The sequence below is a fragment of the Acartia tonsa genome, chromosome 6 (genome assembly GCF_053477335.1).
Source record: "Acartia tonsa isolate MP-2025a chromosome 6, ASM5347733v1, whole genome shotgun sequence".
NCBI classification, from domain to species: Eukaryota; Metazoa; Arthropoda; class Copepoda; order Calanoida; family Acartiidae; genus Acartia; species Acartia tonsa.
Window position 1 is genome coordinate 41,076,564 of NC_137265.1, and position 14,806 is coordinate 41,091,369.

The following is a 14,806-nucleotide window of genomic DNA, read 5'->3' on the forward strand; positions in this document are numbered from 1 at the left end:
GTGGTGCATTGAACTAACAAATTTACAAATAGTACTTTGTAAGACGACCTTTTCAAAGAAGGTTTTTGGTTTTAAGTGTTTACTGTTTAAACCTGCAGAAAACACATTTTATTTTTAAAAGTACGTTTTTTGCTGGCGGAAAGAAAGGAGGCTTAATAGTTTTTTCTTTAGGTGAACTATTACTCTCTTATATGACTAATTGTTTATGATATTTTATTTAATTTTCATATTAATTTGATGTTTTTTTTTCAGACAAAAATGGAAGTAAAATGATTTAATGAACCGAGTGAATCTCTCACAAGAATCTTAGTGATCCTTGACCCCCCCAAGATGTGATTTTTAGTCATACAAAATTAGTTATAAAAAACATTTTAAAAATCCCCCAATCAAAATGAGGATGTTTGTAATAAAAGATTGGATGTGCATATGTTTGTGTATGATAGGCTGGTTGTCCGACATAGCCTGGGCGTCAATAAGTCAAGATGTCAGTAGTCTACACTTACCATCTAATGCATCTATAGGTAAAATAAAAAGTTATTTAGATTAGTTGTTGCATTTCCAAAAAGAAATTTTTAATACAAATGACATATTAAGAAGAACAATAAAATCCATAATTAATAATCTAACAAAAATTTACATAAACAAGAGTAGTAATCTTTTTCACAGAATTAGTTAACCCATTACCCAAGCAATTTTAGATTGCCTTATTTAAGTACCAGTGGTTACGCCCCTAGAGGCCTCTATTTACACCTGGCTCGAAGATTAGGGTAGGGAACTCGACTACCTACCTATCATTTTCAATGATGCTGTGAGTATTGGTGCAAAAAATATGACGTAACAAAAAAAATTAGCCAATGAGAGTCCACTATAAATTTTACCATTGGTCAATAACGGCAAAAAATATGACGTAACAAAAAAATTAGCCAATGAGAGTCCACTTTAAATTTTACCATTGGTCAATAACGGCCTCTCATTGGCTAATTTTTTTTGTTACGTCATATTTTTTGCACCAATACTCACAGCATCATTTTCAATTTTACTTTTTGAAAGTAAAAAATATCTAGTTTTAAGGGTTTTGATTTTTTAAGGATGTTTTTTCTTGGGTTGGGTTAACCTAACCTAATATAACTAAAAACCTTTTCGGGAACCTATAAGAGGCTTCACTTCAAAAGAATACGAAATCGGCTCAGCGTTTAACAAGATCTTTCGGAATAGATAGTCTGACAGCCATACTGTTATTTTTCATATAAGGATATACTATCAGCAATGTATCTTTATCATTAAATAATATAATTATTCTAGGTACCGTAATAAAGAAGTTTTCCATGGCGCCGGGACTCGAACTGGTGCAGAGTCCGGCAGCTGACAGCTTCTACTTGCTCAACTCTGGTCATCTCATTCTTACTGATACAATGTGTGATAAAGAAGGTCAGTCTTGGGATCTAAAGGGAGAAGACAATTGCCAATAAATTGATGTACATCCCCAATAATCATACACAAAATAACCACTTCTGTATATCACAGTCAGTGGTTTTTGGATACTCAACTTAATGAACAATCCAATCAAAACTTCAACAATCCCCAAAGTTGTTAAGCCAACAAATAAAAGAACGATTATTATAAAACTTTGAGGACCAGTGTAATAAAAGGTCCATTGTCCTCTCCCTCCCTGTAAACTAGCAAAGATATCTTCTAATTTCTTTTGTTATATATAAATAACAACATAAAGATTGAACTTAAGTAAAGATCAATCTATTTTCATATGCAAATTTTATAGAGAAAAAATTAAGATTAAGATTTTTTTTTTTAGATTCAAATTTTTCAATAGCTGTATCACATGAGAGTGCGTCACATGATAATAATAATCTTACTACAGAAATACATATACTACAGGTAAGCAAATATAGTCACCTGATAATAATAATCTTACCACAGAAATACATATACTACAGGTAAGCAAACATAATCACCTGATAGTAATAACCTTACCACAGAAATACATATACTACAGGTAAGCAAACATAGTCACCTGATAATAATAACCTTACCACAGAAATACATATACTACAGGTAAGCAAATATAGTCACCTGATAATAATAACCTTACCACAGAAATACATATACTACAGGTAAGCAAACATAGTCACATGATAATAATAATCTTACTACAGAAATACATATACTACAGGTAAGCAAATATAGTCACCTGATAATAATAACCTTACCACAGAAATACATATACTACAGGTAAGCAAATATAGTCACCTGATAATAATAACCTTACCACAGAAATACATATACTACAGGTAAGCAAACATAGTCACATGATAATAATAATCTTACTACAGAAATACATATACTACAGGTAAGCAAATATAGTCACCTGATAATAATAATCTTACCACAGAAATACATATACTACAGGTAAGCAAATATAGTCACCTGATAATAATAATCTTACCACAGAAATACATATACTACAGGTAAGCAAATATAGTCAAGCCAATAAATGTATAAGTATAGATGTAAAACCCAGACAACTACCTGGTTCCAGTTGTAGGGACCTTTTTCGTCTGCTAGCGAACTGATTTCTGCTCTTTTGTTGCGACTTTGCAGTGTTAATTTTTCTGGCGCTATTGGCTAATTTTCAAAGACCCCACCATGTGGACATACAGTTATTTTACAACTACCCCCCTATTTTATTACTTTAATGTACAGCCATTGTTGTTGTGTTGGCTGCTCGTTGTCCGTTTCCGGTCCGGGTTGTCATCAGTAGGATGGGGGGGGGGGGCTTATGGTGGGGGCTCTGGAGGGGAGGAAGTCTGGTACAGCCATTCTAAAGATCTTAAGCAACACACTGACACATACAAATTAGGAATTGTTATGTCTTGTTACTTGTTGCTTCGCCTCAAACATCTAGGAGCTCTTTATTTAATGGGGAAGAAAACGGATGTAAAAAATAGACTGAAACCATCCAAAAACTTTAATTTACTAATAAATAGCCATAAATCATCCCAGGATCGGAGCTATTTGAAGCTTCTTAAATTGGAATGCTTAAGTCGTTAAAGATATCTTAACTGTACATCAAAATTGGTGATTTATTCTAATTTCATAAAAAATATTAATATAGAAAAAATCAATAATTTTTAAATATTTCAGGTTCATGTTAGAACCCATGATTCTTTGTTACGCTGGAAGTTGGATCCAAGCGGTCATATTGGCCAGGTGACAGAGAACCTGCCTGCTGGTCAGGATGCTGGCACACTCCACATACAGGGCAGGCATAACCATAATATACAGGTACGTAATTGATTTATTTTTTTCTTTCAACTTATGATAGGCCAGGATACATTTACCATTAGTCAATTACAATATATACTGGCCTATCATTGGTTATTTGTATTTTGACGTGACTTTTTATTAAGCACTATAAGCTGCTTCATATTCGATTAATTATTATAAAATTGATAAGAATTCGCAAAGCAAATTTATTCTATCTATCTATCTATCTAGGCATCGATCTACCCTTTGAAGGCTAGAAATCAGTTATCAGCTACCCTAATATATTGTATCTATCTATCTAGGTATCTATCTACCCTGTGAAGGCTAGAAAGCAGTTATCAGCCACCCTAATATATTGTATCTATCTATCTAGGTATCTATCTACCCTGTGAAGGCTAGAAAGCAGTTATCAGCCACCCTAATATATTGTATCTATCTATCTAGGTATCTATCTACCCTGTGAAGGCTAGAAAGCAGCTATCAGCTACCCTAATATATTGTATCTATCTATCTAGTTATCTATCTATTCTGTGAAGGCTAGAAATCAGTTATTACCTACCATAATATATTGTATCTATCCATCTATCCTGTGAAGGCTGAAATCAGTTATTACCTACCCTAGTATATTGTATCTATCTAAGTATCCATCTACCCTGTGAAAGCTAAAAAGCAGCTATCAGCCGCCCTAATATACAGTATCTATCTATCTACCCTGTGAAGGCTAGAAATCAGCTATCAGCTGCCCTAATATACAATATCTATCCATCTATCCTGTGAAGGCTAGAGAGCAGTTATCAGCCACCCTAATACATTGTATCTATCTATCTAGGTATCTATCTACCCTGTGAAGGCTAGAAATAAGCTACCCTAATATATTGTATCTATCTATATAGGTATCTATCTACTCTGTGAAGGCTAGAAATCATTTATTAGCTACCCTAATATATTGTATCCATCTATCTAGGTATCTATCTACCCTGTGAAGGCTAGAAAGCAGCTATCAGCAACTCCTATCTATGTGACAGAGAACAGCACTGTAATATTACTGAAGACTCTTGTGCCTCTTGATCATGAAAAGGATCCGGTTATCAAGTAAGTAGATTACAATTAGTGGTTGAAATGTTTGAACACTCAAAGTAATGAACCAAGCAATTAAAATTCAATTCAAAGTCAACCAAGTTGTTAAGGTAACAAAAAGAAAACGTTTGAATAAAACTTTGGGGACTAGTGTAATAAACAGACCAATGTTCCCTTTCTAGAAAATAATTCTCACATTTTGTTTAAAAATCTATAGAAATGAAAACTCATAATTATGGCAGTGTTGTTGACGATAAATTGTTGTATTCACCAATTATGATAAACAAAATTACCTCTTCTCTAGTTTAAAACCGTTGGTGGAAATTTCATGACACTGCTTACTTGTACCACCCAATTAATAGTTTTGAAATCTTTTATGACGGATTATTACTATGATTAGCAATTTCATAATAATAATTTAGGCTAACTGCTAAGCATCCTTTTTCTACAGGTATAGAGTAGTAGCGCAGCAACCAGAAACTGGCGAATCTTTGGCTACAGAGGGACGGGTCAATGTTCTCAATGTTAATGACAATCCGCCCATCTTCAAGCAAAATATTTTCACATTTGCTGCGCCTTTAGATACTAGAAGGTAAATTTTTTAAATAATGTAAAGCAGTCGCGAAAAAATTCTCAAATCTAAACCTACTTGTGAGAATAAAAAAAATCGAAAACATTAATTGTATATTTCGGAACAGGTCTAAACATCCAGCTGAAATTTAGTATGGCGATTTCACTGAGGCTTAAACGCGGGTGACGCGCGGCTGCCGAGTCCTGATTTAAAACATGGACAAATAATATGACAATGCAGCAATAACATTATGATTACATTTTAGTCAGAAAACAGAAAACTACTTAGTATACACTATACACATGCGATAATAATAGAAAATCATGAAAACTTTATGAAAAAATTAAGTATAATTTTGAAGCATGACCGACAGACCGACGGATCAAGTAATTAAAATATTAGATGCTAATTGGTAAAGGAAATCCTTACAAAAAATTAAGCTATTTATCTTAAATAGGCGCTGAGAAAGAAAAGACTGACGCACGGACAGACAAAGTGAATTAGAGAGTAGCTTCTCTACTAAAAAATTTCACGAACCCTTTATCAGATTTGAGAGTGTTGGCGAAGTGGTTGCAAAGGACGCGGACGGCGATAAGATTATCTACCGGGCAATCCGCCTGGCGGGAGCACCGTTTGTTGTGGTCCCTCAGACTGGCGAGGTTGTGCTGACTGAGAAACCAAACCAGCGCATGTATCTCATCCAGGTATACCTAATAATCCTGCCAAATCCTATCATATTGGTCTACCATTGGGCAATTAAAATGTATATTCCTGTCATTGGTAATTTAGTCTGTGTATTGGCCTATCATTGGTCATTTGTATTGTATGACGTCATTTTTATAGAAACTATAAAGAGCTTTGGTTTACTTAGATAACATATAGACGTTGCATTTTAATAAATATGGTAACAGCTGTAACATCAAAGAAGAGCATAAGAGCATAAACAGTTTGGCGGTTTCCCTCAAAGTACATAATCAAGCACATAAACCCTTTCCCCGCTTTTTTTAACATAAATAAAATTAAAGGGGAGGGTAGTTTTTTGTGTGTTAATTTTTACTTCAAGTCAGGTTAGATTAGGTTATTTTAATTAAAGGTAGTCCTGCAGGGGCTAGGCATGAATAAAGGGAGTCTGTGCTTGCTAGGCGCTTTAGGGATAGCACCCAAAGTATAGCCTTGAGGTAAGTGGGCCTATAAACAAATAATATGTATCATGAACAATGTATATTCTCAATTATTTAGCTTTGCTATACTCAAAAGTCAAATATTTAATGAAAAATCCGACCTTTTCGAACAGTAAAATACTATAAAGGCAATTCGGATTATAATCGAAGCCCAATTAAGAACAAAAGTTAAAAGTATGTTGTGTATTTTTTCTGATTATTTTTTATTTCCAGGTACAAGCAGAAGACAGTGGTTCGAAACCCGTGTTAACAAGCAAACCTGCTCTTGTCTATATCAACTTTGAGGATACAAATATTGTTGAGGTCAGTTTTAGAAATTAAAAACCAAATTTTAAGGGGGGGGGGGGGTGGATGTATGTATGAGTGTGTAATACTTTAATTTAAGATTAAATCACGCCCAACTAAAAATAAGTAAATAAGTAAAAATCCTCTAACGAAAATTAGAAAAATCTGTTAATATTTAAAATTGTTAGGATTCACCTGCCCTTGCCGAGGACAATAGTTTGGCCCACTCTCGAGTGAAGAGGCGAGTGACCCGAGCGGTCAGACCGACCAGGAGGGAGGACAAGACAGAGGCAGACGGTGAACCCGAAGGCAAAATTGTTTTCAGACTTGATAAGGAGGTCGACTACGAAACTTTTAAAATAAGGTAACCTTTCTATAATTCAGAAATTCAAACAGTTTAAAATTCTCAGTTAAATACCCCAAAGACTATTGGTTTCTAAGTAGCGCGGCGATAAAAAGCCATGATATGTTTTATTTATGAACAGATTGGATTTAGAGAAAATCTATAGTTTTAAATTGTTGGGTTTTTCAATTTTGTCCAAAAAAACTTTTATGAAAAACATTTAGATGGATATACTATTTTATACCTTTTTTATACTACTAGAGGTTGCGCCCCTAGCATCTAGGGGCTTTATATTCAAAGGGGAAGGGCAAACATAGCCTAAAGCCACCTCATGACCTTTAAGAAGCTTCACTGTAAAGGAGAATCATATCGGGTTAGTGGTTAGCGAGTTCTTTCGCTACAGACAGAAAAAAGCTTACTACTTTATATAATAGGATATGCATTACAAACATTGCATAACACTAGTCGCCGGAAGGAAAAAGCAGTTTTTTGAAAGGGGCTATCTGAGATTATTACAGATTCTGATATATACATATATAGACTAATGAAAAATGCAAAAAACGAAATCAAAAGCGTTCCTTCTTGGGAGAAAATCCGGGAAAAAGATTTTTAGCTATTTTTAACCTAAAATTCACATTGGCAAGCCTGTATAAAAAATATACAGACATTTTAAAAATGGCATTGCTTAGCACCTAGAGGTGGTAGAAAAATGATACACATACCATTGGAAAGCTCATAACCTCTAGTTTCCATATTGGTATATAACGTTTTTGTATAATTATCAGTTTTTGAGCTATCCTCTGAAGTATACACAAGTTTTAAAAATGCAGTTTTTTCTTGAGAATTTTAAGTTTGATACTTGTTACACAAACCTTTTTTAGATTATATTACTTAACACCTTGGAGTTATAATTATAGTTAGTTATATAATTATTCTATATAGGTAAAATTTTATATTTTGGGTACTTTCAATTTTAGCTTAATTAAAAATTGTCTTTGAAATGTGTATAGTTTGTAGTAAGAACCAAGGAGGGAGGAGGGGAGTTTATACACTTATAGGAAATGAAATTCAGTATAAATTTTTGCCCTGGATGTTTTTGGGCTTGTTTTGTAAAATCTACCAGTAAAACTTTAAAAATTGAATTTTGGCACTTTTCTTCTAGGGGCTAGTTTAAACACTTTCTTTCTAAGGGATAGTAGGGTGAAACCCCCCCCCCCCCCCTAATTGTAAACTTATAAGATCCAAGGTGAGAAGGAGAGTTTATACACTTATAGGCAATGAAATTCAGTATAAAATTTTGCTCTGGATGTTTGAGCTTGTTGTTATAGTTATAAACCTGATCATTGTAAAATCTCTTATATGATTAAACTACCAGTAAAACTTAAGTTAGGCACTTTCCTTCTATGGACTAGTGGGGTAAAACTGCTCCAAAACTACTAAAACTTATTTTTAAAAATATTGGGCTGATTTTGTTAATAAATACTTTTTTTTCAAATCACTATAGATTTCAATTAGGCACTCTCTTTCAAGGACTAAATAATTTTTTTTTTCATTATGTGAAATAAGTTTTCATTAGAATTCAACATGATATCTTTGAAAATAAGCACAGAACTCAAAATATTTGTATTTTGGGGGGTGTTTTACCCCACTAGACCCTAGAAGGAAAGTGCCAGAATGAAATCTTTAGTGACTACTTAGTTCAATTATGTGAAAAATGATTACATTAAAAAATTAGCTTGATACCTTTAAAAATAATCTCATTATTTACAATTTTAGTGTTTTAGGGGCTTTTTTACCCCAAAAGCCCCTAAAGAAAAGTGCCAAAATTTAATTTTTAAAGCTTTAAAGGTAGATCCAATCTTATAAGAAAATATTAAAAAAGAATCATTTGATAACTATAACAACAAGTCCAAATAGCCAGGGCAAAATATGATACTAAGATGTAATTTAAATGTTTAAGAGGTTGTTTTACCCCACTAACCCAAGAAGGAAAGTGCCAAAACAAATCTTTAGTGGCTGCTTTTCTCAATTAGGAGAATAAATTTTAATTAAAAAAAACATCTTGATAGTTCTAAAAGTAAGCTCAAGCCTTAAATTTTAGTGTTTTGGGGGGTGTTATATCCCACTAACCCCAAGAAGGAAAGTGACAAAATGAAATCTTTAGTGACTACTTAGCTTAATTATGAAAAAAAGGTTTACATTAAAAAAATTGGCTTGATATCTCAAAAAATATGCTCAGACCTTAGATTTTAGTGTTTTGGGGGCTGTTTTAACCTACTAGCCCGTAGAAGAAAAGTGCCAAAATTCAATTTTTAAAGTTTTACTGGTAGATTTGATCATATAAGAAATTTTACAAAAAGGTTAATAACTATAACAACAAGCCCAAAAACATCCAAGGCAAAAATTTATACGGAATTTCATTTCCTATAAGTGTATAAACTCCCCCCCCTCCATCCCTGGTTCTTACTACAAACTGTACACATTTCAAAGACAATTTTTAATTAAGCTAAAATTGAAAGTACCCAAAATATAAAATTTTACCTATATAAAATAATTATATAACTAATAATAATTATAACTCCAAGGTGTTATGTAATATAATCTAAAAAAGGTTTGTGTAACAAGTATCAAACTTAAAATTCTCAAGAAAAAACTGCATTTTTAAAACTTGTGTATACTTCAGAGGATAGCTCAAAACCTAATAATAGTACAAAGACGTTATATACCAATATGGAAACTAGAGGTTATGAGCTTTCCAATGGTATGTGTATCATTTTTCTACCACCTCTAGGTGCTAAGCAATGCCATTTTTAAAATGTCTGTATATTTTTTGCAGGCTTCCCAATGTGAATTTTAGGTTAAAAATAGCTAAAATCTTTTTCCCGGATTTTCTCCCAAGAAGGAACGCTTTTGATTTCGTTTTTTGCATTTTTCATTAGTCTATATATGTATATATCAGAATCTGTAATAATCTCAGATAGCCCCTTTCAAAAAACTGCTTTTTCCTTCCGGCGAATAGTGATAATTTATTTTCTCAATTTATATGTTTACTATCATTATTTCATGATTTTCATCTCAGGGATGAAAATCCATGGGTCACGGTTGAGCCTAACGGAGCAGTGCGAGTGAAGAAAAAGTGGGACTACGAGGAGCTCGGCAGGGAGAAGACCATTGACTTCTGGGTCATCATCACCAACTCCGGCTCTGGAGGTAGGCCTAGAGTGTTATTATTGGGGACGGACGGACGTATCAAATTTATAACTTTTAGAGAAGCCTCGATGTTTTTATCCTTGCTGACGTTCTGAATTGGAAAGGCAAATTCCCCTCCAGTGTCTTGTAGAGCACTATACCTTTTTGTTTGTTTGATACCTTTGGTCAGGTTAGGTTATATTGGATTCTGGGCATCCTTACAGCGTTAGGTACAGGAAAGGGCTCAGTAATTTTTGTCATAAATACACTTGTCATAAATATATTTGTCAAACATACATTTGTCATAAAAACATTTGTCATAAAGGTACATTTGTCATAAAGGTACGTTTGTCATAAAGGTACATTTGTCATAAAGGTACGTTTGTCATAAAGGTACATTTGTCATAAATTACATTTGTCATAAAAACATTTGTCATAAAATGTACCTTTATGACAAACGTACCTTTATGACAAATATTTTTGTGACAAGTGTACTTTTATGAAAAATGTAATTTATGACAAACGTACCATTATGACAAATATTTTCATGACAAATGTACCTTTATGACAAATGATTTTATGACATATGTTTTATGACAAATGTATTCATGACAAGTGTATTTATGACAAAAATTACTAAGCCCAGGAAAGTCCTCCCTTATTTTCGATTAATTTTAAATAAAGGAGGCGGGGCCGGGGGGGGGGGGGCAGTGTTCGATAGGCATCTTGTTGAAGCCAACGACTTCTAGCATAATGACGAATTAATACTCTGATTTCTCGAGCTTCGCCTGAACAAATAAAGTTGTACTTGTTAATGTTTGACATTTTGATTAATTGATAAATATTGCAAACATATTTTGCTTTAGTATGACAGACAAACAGACTGACATCCTACTACTATTAGTGATATTATAAAAGAATCTAATTACACTTTAATTATTTGAGAAGGCTGGCAGCGAGGATTGCAGTGTAAGTTCAAAATTATTTCGTGTCATGGAAAAAAAAACAACGTAGTGGGTTTCATCGTATTTTCACAGTAGCTTCCTATTTCTAGCCCCTGCAGGGCAATCATTAACAGTTACCTAACCTAACCTAAAATAACTTATCAAAAGCTACTGTGAAAGTACGATGAAACCCGCTACTTTGTTTTCTTTCCATGATCCGTTATTTCTACAGGGTGCCCAATTTAATCTGTTCTTTTGGGGGGTGACATGAAAATTCAGGGTCTGATTTAGCACATAATATATTCTGCACAAATTTAAATTATTTTTAAGGTTGTATTATATAAAATGTACTAAAAAAGAGATTTTTTCAAACCAAATGTTAATATAAGCTTTTTATAATCTATGATTATAGGGTGTAATTATTGATCGTTCAAATGAGACAGATAAAATTGGGCACCCTGTAAATACTAAAGAAATGTATTACATGTTCTCTTTTAGTATACATTATTTTAAACAAGCAATGATTCTGCTTTTATAGAAAAAAATTGTCTTTTTCTTTAGTTTCTTTTGTAATAGATTTCGTTTGCCTAATTTTAAAGATTATATTTTGAGAATAATTAGTTTATTGGGTTGTCCATAATTACATAGAATTTTAGTTATAAATTATAATTAGTTTAAGTATGAATTTAAAAAAAAACTATTTGGCCAAAATTTTTCTAATTTAATGTAAATAGAAAATATTTTAGTTGTTTATTATTTAGTTAAATTTAGTTTCTTGTTGTAATTGTTTTGTGTGTAGATTTTTGTCCCGTTTCACCTCCCTCATATCAGGTTAAAAAAAATATAATTATTTTACGTCTATTTAGATACTGACAACCAGAGGGTGATAGTAAAAGTGAAGGATGTGAATGATGAAGCTCCATATTTTATCAACAGACCACTACCCATGCAGGTTGCCTTTTATAAAAAAAAACATTTATGAAGCGCAGCTACTCTATAACTAATACTTTGTAATGCATATCTACGTGTTTATATGTCACCCAGTAAAATTAAGATAAGTAAAGCGACTAAATGATCATCCCAGTGCTAATTGTCATAATGTGTGATTTTTTGACATTACCTACCAAGATAAAGTAATTCTTTACCATTAGTTTACACAAATTCTAATTCATATGCTAATTATGTTTTATCTAAAATATTATTACCCTATCTGTATGATACTTAACTGTGCTTTTTGATACAAAATGTGATTTACAAAATTAGTAATATTGATAACGATATACATTTAGGCTGTAGTAAAGCTGAATGCTCCCCCCAACACCCCAGTGTTCACCCTGCAGGCAAAGGATCCAGATTCAGATCCCAACCTCCATTATTTTCTAGTCAGGGACAGAAGTAAGTAAACTATGTATTTGAAAAACTATTTTGCCTAATTTTTTGGCATTTTTCTTACAATTAAGGTATTTGTCAATGACATAGAATGTTTATTTTGAAAATGGAACTTTTAATTTTGACAGAATAAAAAATCTAAGATTTTTTTACATACATAGTCTGGTCATGCAAATACCAAATTTACTTAGTATTGCCTAACTGTTATATGATTTTTTTTTACAGTAAAGACATAAAGAATATCTAGATGATATTTTAAATATGTGTGTGCATTAGTGGGTTGTCAAACACCCTTATAAAATTGAAATTCGGTAGACCTTCCTTTTTCTTTTCCCAACCCTCTCAAGGTTTATACCACCCTTGTTAAACCCAGTGCACGCCACTGTTTCATTAACTCTTATCATTTTAGCTGGAGGACGATTTGAGATTGACGAACGGTCTGGCGTAGTACGTACCAGAGGCAACGAACCATTCCAACTTGACATGGAGTACGTTCTCTACGTCAAGGCGGAGGACCAGAACGGCAAAATCGGCCGCGCCTACCAGTCCACTCCCGAGGAACGGCTGTCAATTGTCGGCGGAAAACGTCCGCCGCAGTTCTACATGCCATCCTACGAGGCGGAGATACCGGAGAGTCAGAAAAAGGATTCGGATATCATTTCGGTGAAGGCCAAGTCTTTTGCTGATCGTGAAATCAGGTATTTTTAAAAAGTTTTTAATTTTAATGAGAAGTACAACAAGTTCCATAAGTAGATAACAACAAAGACAAAACATGAAGTAAGTAAAATTGATGTGCATTTTTAAAAAATCAGTAATTAGTAAGAATACGTAAATTCTAGTTGTCTATATTCTATATAATCTTATTACATAAAGTAGTAAGGTTTCTTTTTCTGTAGCTTAAGATTTCTATATCTACTGAACTGATTGAGTTATCCATTTTATGGAAGCTTATTATAGGTCTGTGGATAGTTTTAGGCTATATAATTTTTATATCTATTTTTGGTTTTAGTATATTTTCATTACTCTTTTAAATACAGAGCTCAGCTGCTAGTATTCATAATGGTCTTTAATTAACTTTCACGTATTTTCAAATTATTCTTTTTTAGGTACACCCTAAAATCCGAGGGGCAAGGAGCTGGAACATTCAACATTGGACCTTCCTCCGGAATTGTTAAGTTGGCCAAGGAGCTGGATTTTGAAGACAGCCGCCAGCCGCCAATTTATCAGCTGTTGGTGACTGCTACAGAAGATTCTGGCGGCTTTTCTACTTCTGTCGAGCTTACCATTAAGGTAATTTTAAATTTACTAATGTATTCAATTATAAATAGTTAAAACTAAACAAAGCCTTTGATAGAATACTACTTTCAATAAAATACCTACCAATTTCATTTTTGAAAATAATCCCAAAATATTTTTTGTAAAGAAATGAAATTAGACCATTAGTAATATAGAATTTGCTATGGTTATCTGATAAATCGATGGCAATGTTTTTTACTTATCTCTGGTAGTTTCTATTCATTTGGATTAATTAAAGTAGGACAGCCTTAGCACTTAGGCCAATTTTAGGTATAATGAGCTAGTTTTTTTTTATCTCATATAGGATGAATAATAATTTAATTAATAACAGAACGTACAGTTCATTCTCAAAGAAATCATTGCCTTTAATTATATGTTAGCTTTCTTTTACAAAAGTGCATTATAATCAACATTTCAAGGACACAATATATGCGGTGTGCTGATTTATTATCTATTTTAGGTGTCAGATGTAAATGACAATGTGCCTAAATTTGAGTTGCCTGACTACCAAGCCCACAATGTCAGAGAGGATATTGCTATTGGAACACCAATTCTTAAGGTAAACATTTTGTTAATTTTCTTATTGATTTGGAAAAAATCATCGATTTTTTTTGGTGAAAAATCTTCCAATTTTGAATCAATATTTAAATTTAACTTTCTTATAAAATTAAAAGATAAATAGTTGAAATTCAAAGCATTATTAGTTACGAAACTAAAATCCTAAGAGTAATTGGTTGATTAAGAGTCAAGTGACAGATAGTTTAAAAATTTGATATGCAAGTTTTACCAGAAAGGGGACAATTGGCTGTTTCTTACACTAGTCCTCAAAATTTTATAATATCATTATCTTATGCGTTGGTTTAATAACTTTGGGGGCTTAGGTGAATTTTGATTGGTTAGTTTATTAAGTTGAGTGTTCAAACGTTTTAACCACTGATTTTAATCTACAGAAGTGGTAATTCTGTGTACATCAATTTATCGGCCATATCTTATCCCTTTAGATTTCTGACGCTTTACCGTTCATTACCTTTGAGATTTACACTATAATTGCTTAAAATGTTATCATTTGTAGGTGAAAGCTTCTGATAGTGACTCGGGTGCCAACGCCGAGATAGTGTACAGTGTCTCAAATGATCACTTTGCTGTGGATAATAATGGAGTCATTTCCAACAACAAGAGATTAGATGCGGATAGTAACAATGCCTACTATGAGTTTCAGGTATATTACATATTTATAAGCATAAGTAGT

At 32.8% G+C, this 14,806-nt stretch overlaps 1 protein-coding gene across 7 annotated transcripts in view; it reads left to right on the forward strand.

Moving 5' to 3' along the window:
• Nucleotides 1-250: 250 nt before the first annotated feature.
• The window catches only part of CadN (neural cadherin), a 69,815-nt gene continuing 55,259 nt past the window's right edge, over nucleotides 251-14,806 (forward strand). For 5 of the 7 annotated variants that reach the window (XM_080164886.1, XM_080164885.1, XM_080164889.1 and 2 more), the window contains exons 1-17: nucleotides 251-521; nucleotides 1,303-1,428; nucleotides 1,811-1,893; nucleotides 3,160-3,300; nucleotides 4,247-4,374; nucleotides 4,811-4,951; nucleotides 5,478-5,634; nucleotides 6,325-6,414; nucleotides 6,585-6,760; nucleotides 9,819-9,949; nucleotides 10,874-10,897; nucleotides 11,739-11,824; nucleotides 12,162-12,267; nucleotides 12,671-12,959; nucleotides 13,368-13,551; nucleotides 14,018-14,116; nucleotides 14,630-14,776. In XM_080164886.1, the coding sequence (XP_080021012.1) occupies nucleotides 392-521; nucleotides 1,303-1,428; nucleotides 1,811-1,893; nucleotides 3,160-3,300; nucleotides 4,247-4,374; nucleotides 4,811-4,951; nucleotides 5,478-5,634; nucleotides 6,325-6,414; nucleotides 6,585-6,760; nucleotides 9,819-9,949; nucleotides 10,874-10,897; nucleotides 11,739-11,824; nucleotides 12,162-12,267; nucleotides 12,671-12,959; nucleotides 13,368-13,551; nucleotides 14,018-14,116; nucleotides 14,630-14,776 (2,238 nt within the window). In that variant the 5' untranslated portion in view covers nucleotides 251-391. The remainder of the gene's footprint in view (nucleotides 522-1,302; nucleotides 1,429-1,810; nucleotides 1,894-3,159; nucleotides 3,301-4,246; nucleotides 4,375-4,810; nucleotides 4,952-5,477; nucleotides 5,635-6,324; nucleotides 6,415-6,584; nucleotides 6,761-9,818; nucleotides 9,950-10,873; nucleotides 10,898-11,738; nucleotides 11,825-12,161; nucleotides 12,268-12,670; nucleotides 12,960-13,367; nucleotides 13,552-14,017; nucleotides 14,117-14,629; nucleotides 14,777-14,806) is intronic. The other 2 variants (XM_080164887.1, XM_080164890.1) reach the window with 2 other exon arrangements.